At 37.3% G+C, this 14,528-nt stretch overlaps 1 protein-coding gene across 5 annotated transcripts in view; it reads right to left on the bottom strand.

Annotated features, from left to right (window-relative positions):
• The window catches only part of mast4 (microtubule associated serine/threonine kinase family member 4), a 97,746-nt gene that overhangs the window by 68,818 nt on the left and 14,400 nt on the right, over positions 1 to 14,528 (bottom strand). For all 5 annotated transcript variants that reach the window (XM_085280192.1, XM_085280193.1, XM_085280194.1 and 2 more), the window contains exons 2-3: positions 9,582 to 9,735; positions 2,755 to 2,882 (exon numbers count right to left, since the gene is read on the bottom strand). In XM_085280192.1, the coding sequence (XP_085136318.1) occupies positions 2,755 to 2,882; positions 9,582 to 9,735 (282 nt within the window). The remainder of the gene's footprint in view (positions 1 to 2,754; positions 2,883 to 9,581; positions 9,736 to 14,528) is intronic.

The following is a 14,528-nucleotide window of genomic DNA, read 5'->3' as shown; positions in this document are numbered from 1 at the left end:
GTGTACATACAAAAAGAAGATGGAGTTGTAAAGACGTACACGTTTAAGAATAATCAAGTCTTTGTTAGACAGATTTTAAGACATTTGTCTGAACTTAAAATTCTATGTTTTAACCAGTAAATATAAGGGGATAGAGGAAAAAATCAAAATAGCATAATATCGTAATATTTTGCATGGTGATAATCATTATCAATATTTTATTAAATAAATTAAAATACTACAAACAAGAGGGCTCATCTCATGCGTCACTATCCTGAGATAATGTTAATAAAACCATAAAGCACTGGAACATTAAATTCTTCTATCTTTAAAAGGAGAGCTAAGCTAAGAAAATTTAAATAGTTTATCTCATTTGATAAAAGCAGTATTGACAGTTTGACTTTAAAAACATAATTTGCAGTTGAAAAAGGGCGATACGTTTTTTGTAAAGTCATTAACAACAAATGATGCACATTAATTTTCATGAGTGCTAAATAATTTACAATACTTGTCCAGTGTCATTTTCAAGTTACAAATATAAACAGCACTATACAGCAGCAGCTTTTTGAAACACATTATGAAAGTCTGTCACAGCTCGATCACGGGACTCAACACTCAACCACTTAACATTGTTCTTCCCATATTACATTTGTATGGGAGGCACCACGTTTCATCAAGCTAAAGGAACAAAAGACGTTTGGTTACACTCGAATAATTTTCAGAGGTTGAACCAAGGCCACAACCTTTCACTGACCTTAAACATGTCCTGGGAGATCCTACAAATAACATTCAAAAAAAAAAAAAAAAAAAAAAACACACAAAACTATCGCTTGAAAATATTGTACGTTAGCCTCTTAGGACCTCATGGCCTTATAGACTGTGCTATGAGTGCACAAAATTGACTTTTGACTCCATCTGGGCTCACAATGACACAAATGCACTTTTATGTTAACACACTGGATAAACAGAACCTGATAAATGTGGCACTGTGTCTTAGTAGCCTAATACAAATCTGCCGAGACAGAAAGATTTTTGTCAATGATAGTTTAACCAAGTATTTGACCTAATGCTCAATGTGTACAAGGGCTGTGTTACAATAACACATAACATAAAAGTCACAGATGTCAAACTGATTGAACACATTAGCTGAAGGACATCTTCACACGAGAATTAAGTTACAGCAAATCATGTACAGAGCACAATAACCAAAAGGAAAATGTGAAGCTTTTACAAGCACAAGGGCACATGTATTTAAGTTCCACATAGTGAAAACACACTAGCGCCCCCAAGTGTAAGGAAGCAGGCCGGCTATTTTAATACCTGACTTGTACCAAGACAAAATTTGTTAAGATTAAAAACAGCAGAATATTTAAAAAAAAAAAAAAAAAATTGTTTATCAAACTACATAACATATGTCTATTTGACAAAATAGTCCATCAGTTTGACTGCAGCACTGTTATTAATGTAAACACTGTCAACATGAAATAATGAGTCGTTTGAAAAACAGACACCCTCAAGTGCCTGTTTTAGGGTGAACACACTGTGATCACTGAGCATCAGTTAGCAAAAATGTGCTTTCACGGTAAGTAAGCAGAGACACACCTGTGCATACAAACATACACCTTACTTTTTTTTTTATTACATTAACCTTTTCTGTAACCGATTGCAAGCACACACAGAAATGACTCATAGGTTAACAGCATTAGATTACCCTCTTCCTTTGATTGCATCTTGGTCCTGAGATAATAAGATCACAATACGGCATCAGAGTATCTATCAGTGTCATCTGAAAGAACCGAGCGGGAGCACAGTGAAGGTCAGGTCTGTCTTCATGACGCAATTTATGTCAAAGCACTGATGCACCTGGACCTCAATCAACATCATCCCCTTTTTTTAATGTTTAGACTTTAAACTACACAGATATGCACCAGTTTAAAATTGCCTTCGTGCATCTGGTACGATATCTCTGATCAATATTAATACTGATGTTGCTGATGTGCAGTCCGTCATATACTGTATCAACAGAAAATGCAGAAATGTAAACCGGTTTATAAACAGAAATAGAAACATTTACAGAACAAACAACGCAGTTAGGCGTTTCATTATCTGTCAGTAGTGACAGGATACAGTCATTAAGAAAAACATACAGGTCATTCGCTGGACCACAAGTTAGTGGAAATACACGAAACTAAAAATAAAACCCATGAAAAAACTGTTAGTCTCAGCAGGAGGTACACTTACCTGAAAATCTTGATATTGGCTCACACTAGTAAGCAACTAATTATACCTTTTTTGGTTTTTGCTGTTGTTTTATCTTTTGAAGTATTATACACTTGCAAAAACAAATAGCAAGCTAGCTTTATGTATTAAGAAGAAAGATGTTCAATTATTTGCGATTAATTTGATTTTGGATTGATTGGATTTATAATTTTGTCATTTCAAAGTTTTTGTTAAAACATACTTTAAATTTTAGTAGGATTTAGGGAAGGTTTGGCTGACGGGAACATTTAATGACATATGTGCTACCATGTTTATTTCTGACTGCCTGCAGGAGGAAAATATAAGAAAAACCCTCTTACTGTATCTAATATATTTAACTGTTATTCAGACACTACTTATATGCAGAGTGTCTTCTATGCAGTGCTTATATGCGAGGGGCGGGGGGTCCAATATTATGGAACAACTGGTTTAGTGAAATTTACAAAACAACGGCTTTTGTGTCTGCCTGAATCAGGGTAACAGATTTCACAGTGGCTGACATAATGAATTACTCACCAGGCTGGAGGTGAGGGAGGGGTCTGACTTTCCAAGGTTCAGGGAACGCATTCGAACCAGGTTAGACGTCTCAGATGATGCCTGGCCAGCTGTCTGCTGAAGGTTAGTGGGTAGCAGAAGATATTTGCCTGCAAAACAAAACAGGAGAGAAAACACTGAACACAAGCACAGTGAAAATTTGAATTAATTATATTTGAGAACTACAGAAAATAAATGACTAGTTTGATAAGTTTGGACAACAATGTAAAAGCGCCCATCTTGCTAAGATTCAATGTTGTTTGATATAATTTCAAAAAAAATTAGAAGACAAAACTTGAAGCATCTTTTTATCTTTCATCTCAGATTTTTACCTCAGTTTTAAGTAAAACAACCCAACACAGGTGAAACGGTTAAACGAGGTCCAACTACACCAGCTCATTCACAAGCATTTCCTAATCACTCATACTATCAGTATTCTGAGTTACAGGCCCTCAAAGCAACCTTTTGACCATTATTATGCACTCATTTGTTTTTAATTAATAATTTACTCTCATAACTTTTTGTAAGAATAACATTTAGCATTTAATGCACAGAATAGTTACAGAGTGGACTGGAAAGCAGGGTGAGAGTCGGACAGGAGTGACACACACAGAGCCTAAAGAGGCTTCTGCTCAACCAGGTAAGCACAAAACTTCTTAACAGGGACTGGTTTAAAAGAATAAATAAATAAATTTATACAATTGTGTCTAAATCTAAAGCCAGAATCCTTTACACAGCCTGATAATCCATGACCACAGGAAGAAAACAGGGAGACTACAGGTCAAATGTCGAGTAACAGGAAAGACAAGAAAATCTTTCTGCTCTTGTTGAACGTGCTGAGCTGAATTTCCAACAGCCAGGCGGGATGTCGAGGATTTAGATTAAGAAGGGGGGGGGGGAAACTAACTAACAGTGCCACCACAGTTTACTAAAAGTAAACAAATGGGTTGCCTTTTAAGTTTTAAAAATATCAGCACTCCTCTACAACAATATTCTTTGCAAAGCTGAATATGGCAGCTAGATGGCAGCAATTCTACTTTTACCTCTCACCCACTTTTATCTCCCATCTTCTATCATAAATCTTCAGCACACAAAGGCAGGGCAAAGATGAAGGCTAATTCAGAGGCTCACCATTTAAATTAGTGGACTTCACTGTGAAACTGGATTTTCATGAATTTGAAAAAAAATGTCTCGTTTGTATCCAAAAGTGTAATGTTCAGTTTACAGAATAAACAGAAGAACAGTGAGAAGGAAGGCAAGATAAGAAGGCTGAGCACAAAACAGAAAGGGAGGAGGTATGTCAAAAACATTTAGCCTAAGGCAGGCCTCCATTTATCAGGTATGTTTTGCTCAAGATAAGCTAAAAAGGGAAGTTTGTCAATTCACTGCATTGCTAACAGCAAAATCTGAATTCAAACAATAATGCTATTTAAGATGCATCTATGTCCAGAAGACGTTTTAATTTCATTTTCAGTTTGAAAACCTACACTCCTGCTAAAAAGCTCTGAGTCACGTAACACTGTTCCTGTTTTCTGGAAAGAAAAACACATGTTGACATTAGATAAAACAACGAGTGTAAGAGGAGCTGAAAAGGCCTCTAAAGATTTTCCATTTAAATTAATGAGCTACGGTGCCATTAATAACTCAGTCTTATTCAACATTCCCAATTAATTTCATGTTAATTACATAAATTCAACAAATTTGCTTTTCTGTTGAGATCAAACACTTTTCTAAATGAGCTTTATGAGCGCTACTGATGATGATTATCAAAATGATTAAAGCAATCTTATTTTAAGCAAAAACATAAAAATCTATCATCATAATAGTACATGGATTCTATTATTTTTAGTCTCAGCTTTAATACCCTCACTAGTTAAATGTCTCTGTTGTGCCCAACTACAGCTATAGCTGTTGCTGGGCACAACACCAGATGTATACATGCGAGTAGCAATTACCTGCCCTATAACCAGGTACGTGTAACATTGTGTCTGTGACATTTCTCTCAAATGTTTTATCTTAATTGCATGCTGGTGAGTAATGCAATACAATTATGATTATGCAATCTGATGTATCAGAAGTGGACCACTGTATAATCTAGGATAGGCAGTAATTGCATTATGGCATTACTCTCCCGTTACAAGCGTGCAATGCAATGTTCAGAAATTTGGAACATTTACAGAATTAATTAGATCAGTTACATACAGTAGACATTTCTGTTATGTTCATGACAACATATTATTTTACTTTTCAATATTTTTCTAACCACTGTGGTTCATTATATATCTCTAACTGTTGTTCTCTGAAACCCAGTTGTTGATTTCACTCCCATGTGGGAGTAAATCAGCAGACCTGACCCTTAAATAACCTTTAAAGTAGACACAGTGAAATGTCAGCTTTTATTGTTGTTGGGCAATAAAGATAGTACTGGTGCAGTAGTCTCATCTTTCTTCTCAAGGTTCTACAGAAAATTAAAGGGAAAAATAAGCTGTTTTTTGTTTTGTCACATTTCTTTTCCATAGCAGACTAATTATGAATATCCGTTTTAGGCTTTAGTCAGACAACCGCTTTGTAATAAATAAGACTATCTGCTCATATCTGCCTATTGTGCTGCTGTAATCCTGACAGTTGCACTGTGATCACTGCTTCAAAACCAAGAGAACAGAGGGGAGACCAAACAGGATGAGGAGGGAAAATTAAAGTCCTTCCTTCCTTACCAGCAAAAGTTTTCCTCACTAGAGCCCATCACATCCCAGCACAAAGGAAATCTGTCACACACTAGTCAACACTTTCAGAAACAGGGGTGTCCGGGGGGGGGGGGGGGGGGGGGGGGGCAGTTTTTTTTAGATTTTGAACAGGTATTTGAAAGGTCATTTCCTAGATCTTTCAACCACACCTCTTCGAACCATCATGTGTAATACACTGAAACAAATTAGAGTCTCTACACACACACACTGCTTCAGTTTAACACACTGTTTAAAGCTAACTTATTGCTATGTTCATGCATGCTTCCAGAACCTTGAAGGGTAAAAGAGGTAACCTGTTTAACCTTCAAATTCAATTTAGTCCAACTTGTCTAAATTTAAGCGATTAAGCTACACTGTTTAGTCACAATGTATAAATGTATAAAGTCAGAAATAAATTGCTTCCCAAAGAAATCTGTAAATTGTTCATAGAAAGAGAAGGTGGGTATAACTTAAGAGGGAAATGGAATTTAAAAATACAAAGTGCTAGAACAACTTTAAGAACTATGTCAATCTCAATTGCAGGAGTTAAATTATGGAACAGTCTAACAGAAGAAATAAAAGACAGTCAAAACATAAAACAGTTTAAAGTAAAATATAAAAACCTAATTTTAAATAAGTATAAGAATGAAGAAAACGGGGTTAACCCAGGACGGTAATGTTGCTGGTAATGGTGTTGCGGTTCTTTTTTGGTTGTTTTTTTGTTTTTTTGTTTTGTTTTGGTTTGTTGTTTTTCCATAACTTGTGTATCTGCAAATATACACATTCTGTATTTTTCATATGAAAGAAACTATACTGTGGTGGGGCTTGCTAATTTCTTGTTTTTGATTTATGTATGTTATGTTTTGTTTTACTTCATATGTTTATATGTTTCATATGTTGTTTGTTTAATTTAAGACAAAAAAAAATTAAATGAATGAGAGGTAAAACTTGAGGGGGTAGGGACAAATAAGTAAATACTTCAGCCTACTCCTTTTCAAACAAATAATGGAATGATATTTTGTAATGATTGTGAAGGCACATGTTTGAAATGTTTGAAATAAAAATGAACTGAACTGAACTGAACTGTTCACATTACCAGGACAGAAACACTCCTCATCCTGTTTATATCTCAAGCACTTCTGTATTAAGTATATTCAAAGCTGACCGTAGCTTTTATATGAACACAAAGATTTGACTATACTAGTCTTAAAACCTAGTGTATGATATGGATTTCTGTAAAGATTGCAAGTACTGCCCTGACCCAGGCATGTTGGGTCTGCAGTTGTGCTGTTAACCTAAAGACTCACTGATTTCAAAAACTTTTCCATTTTGATACTAAATTTCTGGTGTATACATCACTGAAGCACACAGTATTCAACAACTTTTCAAAAGCAGTCAGTACCCTGCAGGCTGCAAGCACAAATAATCTATAGCAAAACCCAAGAAAAATACATTTTGAGTAAGAAACCAAAACATCACACTCATCTTGTTCTAGTCAGGAAAAGAGAACTTGCTGTGTGCAGTTTGTTTAGCCTTATGTTTTGTTTTATGCAGCCCTATTAGTAAAGGCTAATCCTTTTATTCAAAGCTGCACCTGATGAAAACAATTTTCTACTGAATGTTAAAAGGTTAGCATTTCAATTAGCGAGCTGGGTCTCCATAAATACGTCACGAGGGAAAAAATAAGCTGTTCAAAGTCAAGGGGCTTCCAATTACTGAATCGAAGCAAACAAGGCCAGTGAGCACAAAAAACCCCAAAACAAAACATATTAATACAAAGTGGTGCTGGCCACCACTTAAACTGGCCTAGTGTAAGGATGAAACACCATTCTTTTAGAAGACATTCATTGTGTGTCTTGATGAGTAAATGGTAAATGGCCTGTATTTGTATAGCGCTTTACTAGTCCCTAAGGACCCCAAAGCGCTTTACATATCCAGTCATCCACCCATTCACGCACACATTCACACACTGGTGATGGCAAGCTACATTGTAGCCACAGCCGCCCTGGCGAGGCTGCCGGACACTGGCACCACCGGGCCCTCTGACCACCACCAGTAGGCAACGGGTGAAGTGTCTTGCCCAAGGACACAACGACCGAGACTGTCCGAGCCGGGGCTCGAACCGGCAACCTTCCGATTACAAGGCGAACTCCCAACTCTTGAGCGACACCTGATCCCATTTGGATAAAGCTACTGTAATCCCAGATGATACATTATAGAATAAAGGTACTCACTGAGAATGACTTTGTACTTGTTAGCAGCAACTCTTAATTCCAAGTAGATCCAAAATATGAGCAAAGTGCCCCTCAGAGCATAACAGAACATACAGTGGTTTTCCATTTATCTGACACCTGTCTCCATCTCTAACAGTTCACCCACTGATATATCCAGACAGATACTGAAACTTGAAGCTGTTTGTTGCATTTTATTTTCCATAGCGCTCTCTCTGAGAGTGACAGTATGCCGTTTCTATGATTTTACTTCCACAGGGGTATGCACTGACTAAATATTTGAGCCTGACTAAAAGATTTGCTATGGGTGAAAATGGGCCATGGCAGTGTTATAGTCAAGCGTGATATTGTCCTTCACATAAAATAATGAATGTCGGTCTCAGAGTGAGGAATTAAGGTTATTTATTTCACACTTGTATTGTATTTATATTGTATGTATATAACACAACAACAGTCACCTTAAGGTGCTTTATATTTTAAGGTAAAGACCCTTCAATAATAAAGAGAAAACAATGAAATGACCAAACACTTGGCGACAGAGAGAAGGAAAAACTCCCTTCTAACAGGAAGAAATGTCTGGAGAAAGAAACCACTGAACCAGGCTCTGGGAGGTGCAGCTATCTGCTGCCACCGGTCCGCAGTGATGGAGACTTTGCTTCTAATGCCAAATATTTTTCAAATAGCTTTCTTGTGTTTAAATGTACAACAGCTATTCCAGTACAGCTATTTCTGCATGTATTCAAATGGTTAAAAGGCCCGAGTGCTTCTCTAAAGTGTATGACTTCACCCTTTTCCAACCACATGCCACATGATACCAAACATTTTTGAACTCACCGTTCATTGTGAGAAAAAAATGTTCTGTAAAACCACACATAATGCCAGCAAATAGCCTGCGCATAATTCCATAACGATGCTGTTATGTTTTACAGTTTCGCAAGGTGTCCAGTTTGGTGGTATTTAAGACGGATCTGTGGTGTCTGCAGATGATGATGTAATCGTTTTGGCTTTAGCAACTGATGCATCACTGATGCATTCTCAAATTTCTTCCTGTAAAAGGGTGAAACTTTTGTTGAATTCCTCGGGCAATGCTCTCTCAGAGTAACACACAGGCACACACTAACACTGAAAATTGTTCACAGTAGGATCTGTGGATTATCCTGATTATTAACCAAGGCAGCTTCTGGAAATACATTTTAAAGTCACTTTTCAATGCTCTTAACACCATAAATTAAATTCCACTGTACTATAAAGCCACTAATAATTGAAAGCAAAAACATCTCCATAGCTGCTAATCACTAATGATAAGAGGGAAAACATGTTCTGGATTAAAGACCTATTCATGATGGCTCAGCCAACTATGTTTGAATGATTAAGTGTTGCCTCTGTCTCTGGGGTCAACCACTCTGAATACATTTTCAAGCAGTGGGAAGTGGTGAAAATTACACATGAAGGTACATTTCACTGAGTTGGGAATTATTAAGTGATTTGATGAGGGACTTTTATGTTTGCTTACTGGATCCTTCATGTGGAGTTTTTATTAATGTTTTGGTTACACAGAGAAAACTTAATTACAGTGAAGGAAATCAGGCTGAACAAAAATACACAAACTCTCCTCTTAAGTGGTTTTAAAGAGTGTATGTCATATGTTTATTATTTGTGTACCCAGACTATGAGTCATAATATTATGGGAATACAGGAACAACCAAAAAGGCAGCCCCAAAGGAGAAAACTTTCCAGAACCAAAGACGTTTTCATCTTTGCTAGGATCTGGCTAGGATCTGGCAGCACTTGCTCATAGATGATGTCAATCTTTCAGCGTAAATCAAACTAGTGAGAACTTAAAAAAAAACATTACCTGTGAGTCCACCTCCAAGGCTCCTCCTTCTAATGTTTCTTCCATCCTCACTGAGATGTCGTTTCAATTTGAGTGCAGGACTTAACCCATGTGTCAGCTCTGGGTTACTGGACTTCCTGAGGTATGTGTAGGGTGGGTAGAGGATGTTATCAAACTAGGAAAAGAACAAAGGCACAAAGAATTGAAGAATTAAGTTTAGCAAACTTTCTTGGAGGCAAAGCAATACAAGTGCAAAAATCCAAAATAAACTTTTATATAATGAAAAAAAGAATTTAGCTTGTATAATATTTTTCAGCATTTAATCAGTAATGCAGTAATAGTATGTTGCTTTTTAAGAATAATTTTCTATCTTGAGGTGGCTGTAGCTCACGTGGTAGAGTAGGTCACCTACTAATCAAAAGGTTGGCAGTTTGATCCCATCTGCCCCATTCTGGATGCTTGGATAGTATCTCGGGCGAGATACTTACCCCATCGAGTATAGGGCAAGTATCCATCTCACACACATCCTGTATGAATGTGTGTGTGTGTCAATTTACTTCTGGTCATTAAAGACTCTTTGCTGAAGGAGACCTGCAGAGTCTAAATACATCAGGCAAACCCAAGGACAGGCTTGGACTTCTCAGACAATTTTGAAAGGGAATTGCCAGAGTGTTTTCCAGAACAGAAACGTTCAGCAAAAAGCTTGTAGCAACATCTGATTAATTCCAAATGTCATTCTTAGTTCAAGAATACTGAATGTGAAAGACTGTCATGTAAGCACGCCCTAAGTACTCAGTGTGCTTTCATTATTCATAATTCATGAGAAATGTTTAAAAGAAAAATGCCCAACTGTTTATGTCAAGAAATATGACAAACCCATTGCTAACACTCCTCATGATACAAGCACAACACATTACAGAAGTCCATTGTATTCTCAGGAGATAATAACTTGTATGAAGCTCAGAACAAATAAAACCTAGGAAGAGGCCCTCCCTGAGAATACAAAGACATACAAGGCTCAGAGCACTCTGTGGAAGGAAGTGCCCTTTGCTTCTCTGTGGGATGATTCATGATCCTAAATCTATGAAGGACAATGAAAACGAACCCTCTGTAGGGTGACATGAGCTCACAGTAAATACAGAAGTCTAAGGCAACAGCTATATAGTAAAAAGAAAGAAAAAGCATAAGCAAATAATAGCTGTACTTTTGAAATGCTAAATACATAAACTTAACAATAAAGTTACCCACTGGTACTAAAACACATTATTAACAATAAGCACACAGTAACAGGACAGTTTACAGGACCTTACAGGACTGTACCATCAAGATCTCATGATTTTGAAACGCCCAGGCTCTACAACAGTAATGGTCGCTGTTAAAACATAATATGGTATTTGTGCTGAGGGCAAATATCACTGTGCATATCAGTCTGAGTTGTAGAACTGCTAGACATGATGAACAGCAAACCACGTGCCGCATAGTGGAGAATGCATAGACTTTTAGCTGTGTATAAGCACACACATCAACTGCATTTATACCAAGGTGGCACATAGAGTTCCGTACATGGAAAAGGATGGCTTAAATCAGATATCACCCTGCGTCCACACACCTGAATCAAATGATTAGTTCGTAACCAGGCCTCTCGAGAACCTTAAGACATGTTGAGGAGGAAATTGAGCCATTTAAATCAGCTGTGTTGGATCAAGGACACATCTAAAACCTGCAGGCCACCAGCCATTGAGGCCTGGAGCTGGACACCCCTGGCTTAAATGTACTGTGTGTATTCACAGAATGAATTTGCTATACAATGTAAGCACATGTAATGCTGAGTGTATTAAACAAACACAGTGACAAAGACTTTTCATCTGTACTTCAATATTTGAGTTACACTTACACATTTTTTTGGTCCTGATTAAGTCGATCCTGGTTAGGCTACCAGTCTATCACAGAGCCAACACAGAGAGACAGACAACCACACAACTACAGACAGTTTAGAATCACCAGCTAACCTAACAAGCATGTATCTGGATTGTGGGAGGATGTCAGAGTAGCCGAAGAGAAGTCCAGCAGGCGCAGGAAGACCATGGACTCAAACCAGGACATCCTTGCTATTGGTATAGCTCCACTGTACTGCCTACAAGTTATCTAGATATGCCTCAATTCCATTATTACTTTGATTATGTATAACAACAACTCATTCTTTAATGCAAACTGTACGGTAGCACTACATACTAATAAGCTTTACATAAGCTAAGTGAGCGAAAAATACAAGGATTTCAACTTGAATCTCAATACACAGTACTCAGTCTCAAGCATCTTCATCACACTATAATTGCAGGAACCCTGTAGTTCACTGCAACCTCCAGTTTCCTATCTGAATGTCCTTTGAAGACTAAAAGGTTCAGTCATCTGTTAAGCTCAGGATTTGGCTGCACCAGCTTTATGTGGATTGGATGCACAGTCTCTGCTAAATCCTTATTTACAACATCAGGTTGCACCATTAAAAACAGACTCACTCACTTGAATAATGTGCAAGATAGTTGCTAGGAAACTATCTGTTTCTCAATCTGAAACACAGGCCCATCAAAAGCAAACAACTGCGCAAACAGGAAGTATCTGTGGCATCATTAAAATGGTTTTAGGGGCAAAAGATGCAAATCATTAACATGCGTACATGAAGAAATATGTTTTAGAGGTAGTGTTGTGCAAGCTGTTTACAATGAAGTCACTGATCATATTAAACAAAAACTAATCCTTAAGTTAGATATGCTTGGGTTTTTCTGTCTGATACTGATTACAGTTTAATATTGGTTCACTCATGTTTAGTTTCTAATACTGAATGGTAATGTTTTTCCCAAAAGATACTAATAATCAGGTGTTCCAGGGAGAAATCAGAAGCGACTGTAGAGCTGACTCTCTGTATAAATGGAATCGCGCAGTCATTCAGGAGCTAGTAGCTTGAAAGGAGTAACTCAGGAGTAACTGCAATTTCCCTCATAAATATCTACAACAAGCTATAATTCTCTGTTCACAGGTCTGCTACAAAAAATAAAACTGTAGATAAGAATCCTGATATTTAAGTGGCTTTATTGAAATTTCAACCATGTGCAGTGGTACAGTACACAGTGAAGCGAGACAGTTTTCCTCCAATGGTGCTACATGTCACAGACAATCAACACAGGACTAAATACATTGCAAATTCTTGCAAATCTAATTTAGTGAGCTGTCCTGATTACAGCTAGCATTTGTGTGTGTAAAATTCAGAGTAATTAATATATGTAAACAAAAGTAGCAGCTAATTAAGTATTAACACTAATTTAGTGATGTTGAAATAGTTGGTAAAGACTAAAACTAATGTGATGATATAGCAAATTGTGACCTTCCTAACAGCTGGTGTAACAGTGCCCAGGTGTTTAAAGCCAAATACATTTAAAATAATCACACATGAACAGATGGTTATGCAACTTTCAAGCACACAGATAATAACCAGACACTGCATAAATAAGCAGCTTACGGTTATGCCGTAAAACAATTTGTGAGAACTCCTGCATCATTCAGTCCTAACTTCTGAATGCCAGCGATGAAAGGTGGCACACGTACAATGACCTGATGGACGTCCTTTAATCGATTAAAATAACCACGTGACTGCTTTGTGCTTCTACAGCAAAAGGAAGTTGTACAATTTTGCAGAACTTCTGTTTCTCAATAACTTCTTTTGCCAGGCGTCATCTTTTACTCAAGGCTGTTTTTCTGCACTATTCTGGCCTTTTCTATTGTACATATGTATCAATTATTTTAAACGAGAAGCAGTGTAGCAGTTCTCTTCTGTTAGTTGGACCCTATTAACTATAACTAGCAGATTACTTGGATTTATATGTTCTGCTTTATTTTGCTATTGACTCACTGTACACCACTGATCTTCAGACTTTGACCCTACTACTGTAGTCTAAACATTTGCCTTTCACGAGACTAATCAAACATGAAGTATTGTGTAATGAATCTTTTGGGAAAGAAATTTTTAAAAAAAAGAAAAAAAAGAAGAAGAAACAAGGCTACGTGTGAACCAGTACAGGATAGAAGATGCTACTTAACCCACAGAATATGCTTTTTAACCCACTACCAGATACCATTAGTGATATCCTCACTGTCGGTCTAGAGCTACTAATAACATAGCAGATTGTACATCTGACAATTTTCGACCCAACGCTCTACAAAGGCTTAAATGTGTAAGACTTGTTATCCTTCTAACCGTTTTCCTTCATGTCACATATGATGCACCATCTGAGGCAGTGCAAACTTGTGGAGGAATGCCAAAGCTGGCACAAGTTTTATATTTTCTGTTTTCCTTGTTGAGCATATCAGTTATCAGTGACTATTTCCCAGACAATGTATCTTTAATTTACGTAAATTATATCCCATCCACTCTGCGCAATAGCTTATTAAAAAGGTACAAGTAAATAAAAATCCAAAAGACTAAAGCATCTGCATACATTTTATGAGACACAGCAGCCAGCCATTTGCAGCTCCCTTTCTGTGTGGACACATTGCAGTTTTGGCAGCAAGCAGTGCCCTTTCACCCATCATTCCTTTCTACCTGCAGCAGAGCCTCGCTGAACTCTGGAGAGCAGGATCAAACCTGACCTGTAGCCTCCTTCCTCCATCATCCTGTTCGCCCTCGGCCTTACACAGAGTGTACAGTACCAATAGGCTTTTGTTGCCAAAGCAAAAACAAAGAAGGTGGGCTACACAACACAATGCTGGTTGTGTTTACTAACTAAAGAATGAGGCAATCTCAGCCTGCATGTATAAAGACCATATTTTTTTTACTGACATGTTTTCATTATCATTGGCTGTTGTGCTACTTTTACTTCAACTGAGACTACTGTCCAATACTTGCCAAACAACGCTGTAACCTTGATCGTATTATGAGATTACACGATCTGGCACCATGATACCCCTGTGGTCTAC

The sequence above is a fragment of the Mchenga conophoros genome, linkage group LG7 (genome assembly GCF_057382185.1).
Source record: "Mchenga conophoros isolate Kocher_MC1m ecotype Shallow Benthic linkage group LG7, M_conophoros_male_GT1.1, whole genome shotgun sequence".
Classification (NCBI taxonomy): domain Eukaryota; kingdom Metazoa; phylum Chordata; class Actinopteri; order Cichliformes; family Cichlidae; genus Mchenga; species Mchenga conophoros.
The sequence above is the reverse complement of the archived record's forward strand: the minus strand, read 5'-3'. Positions and strand labels throughout refer to the sequence as shown.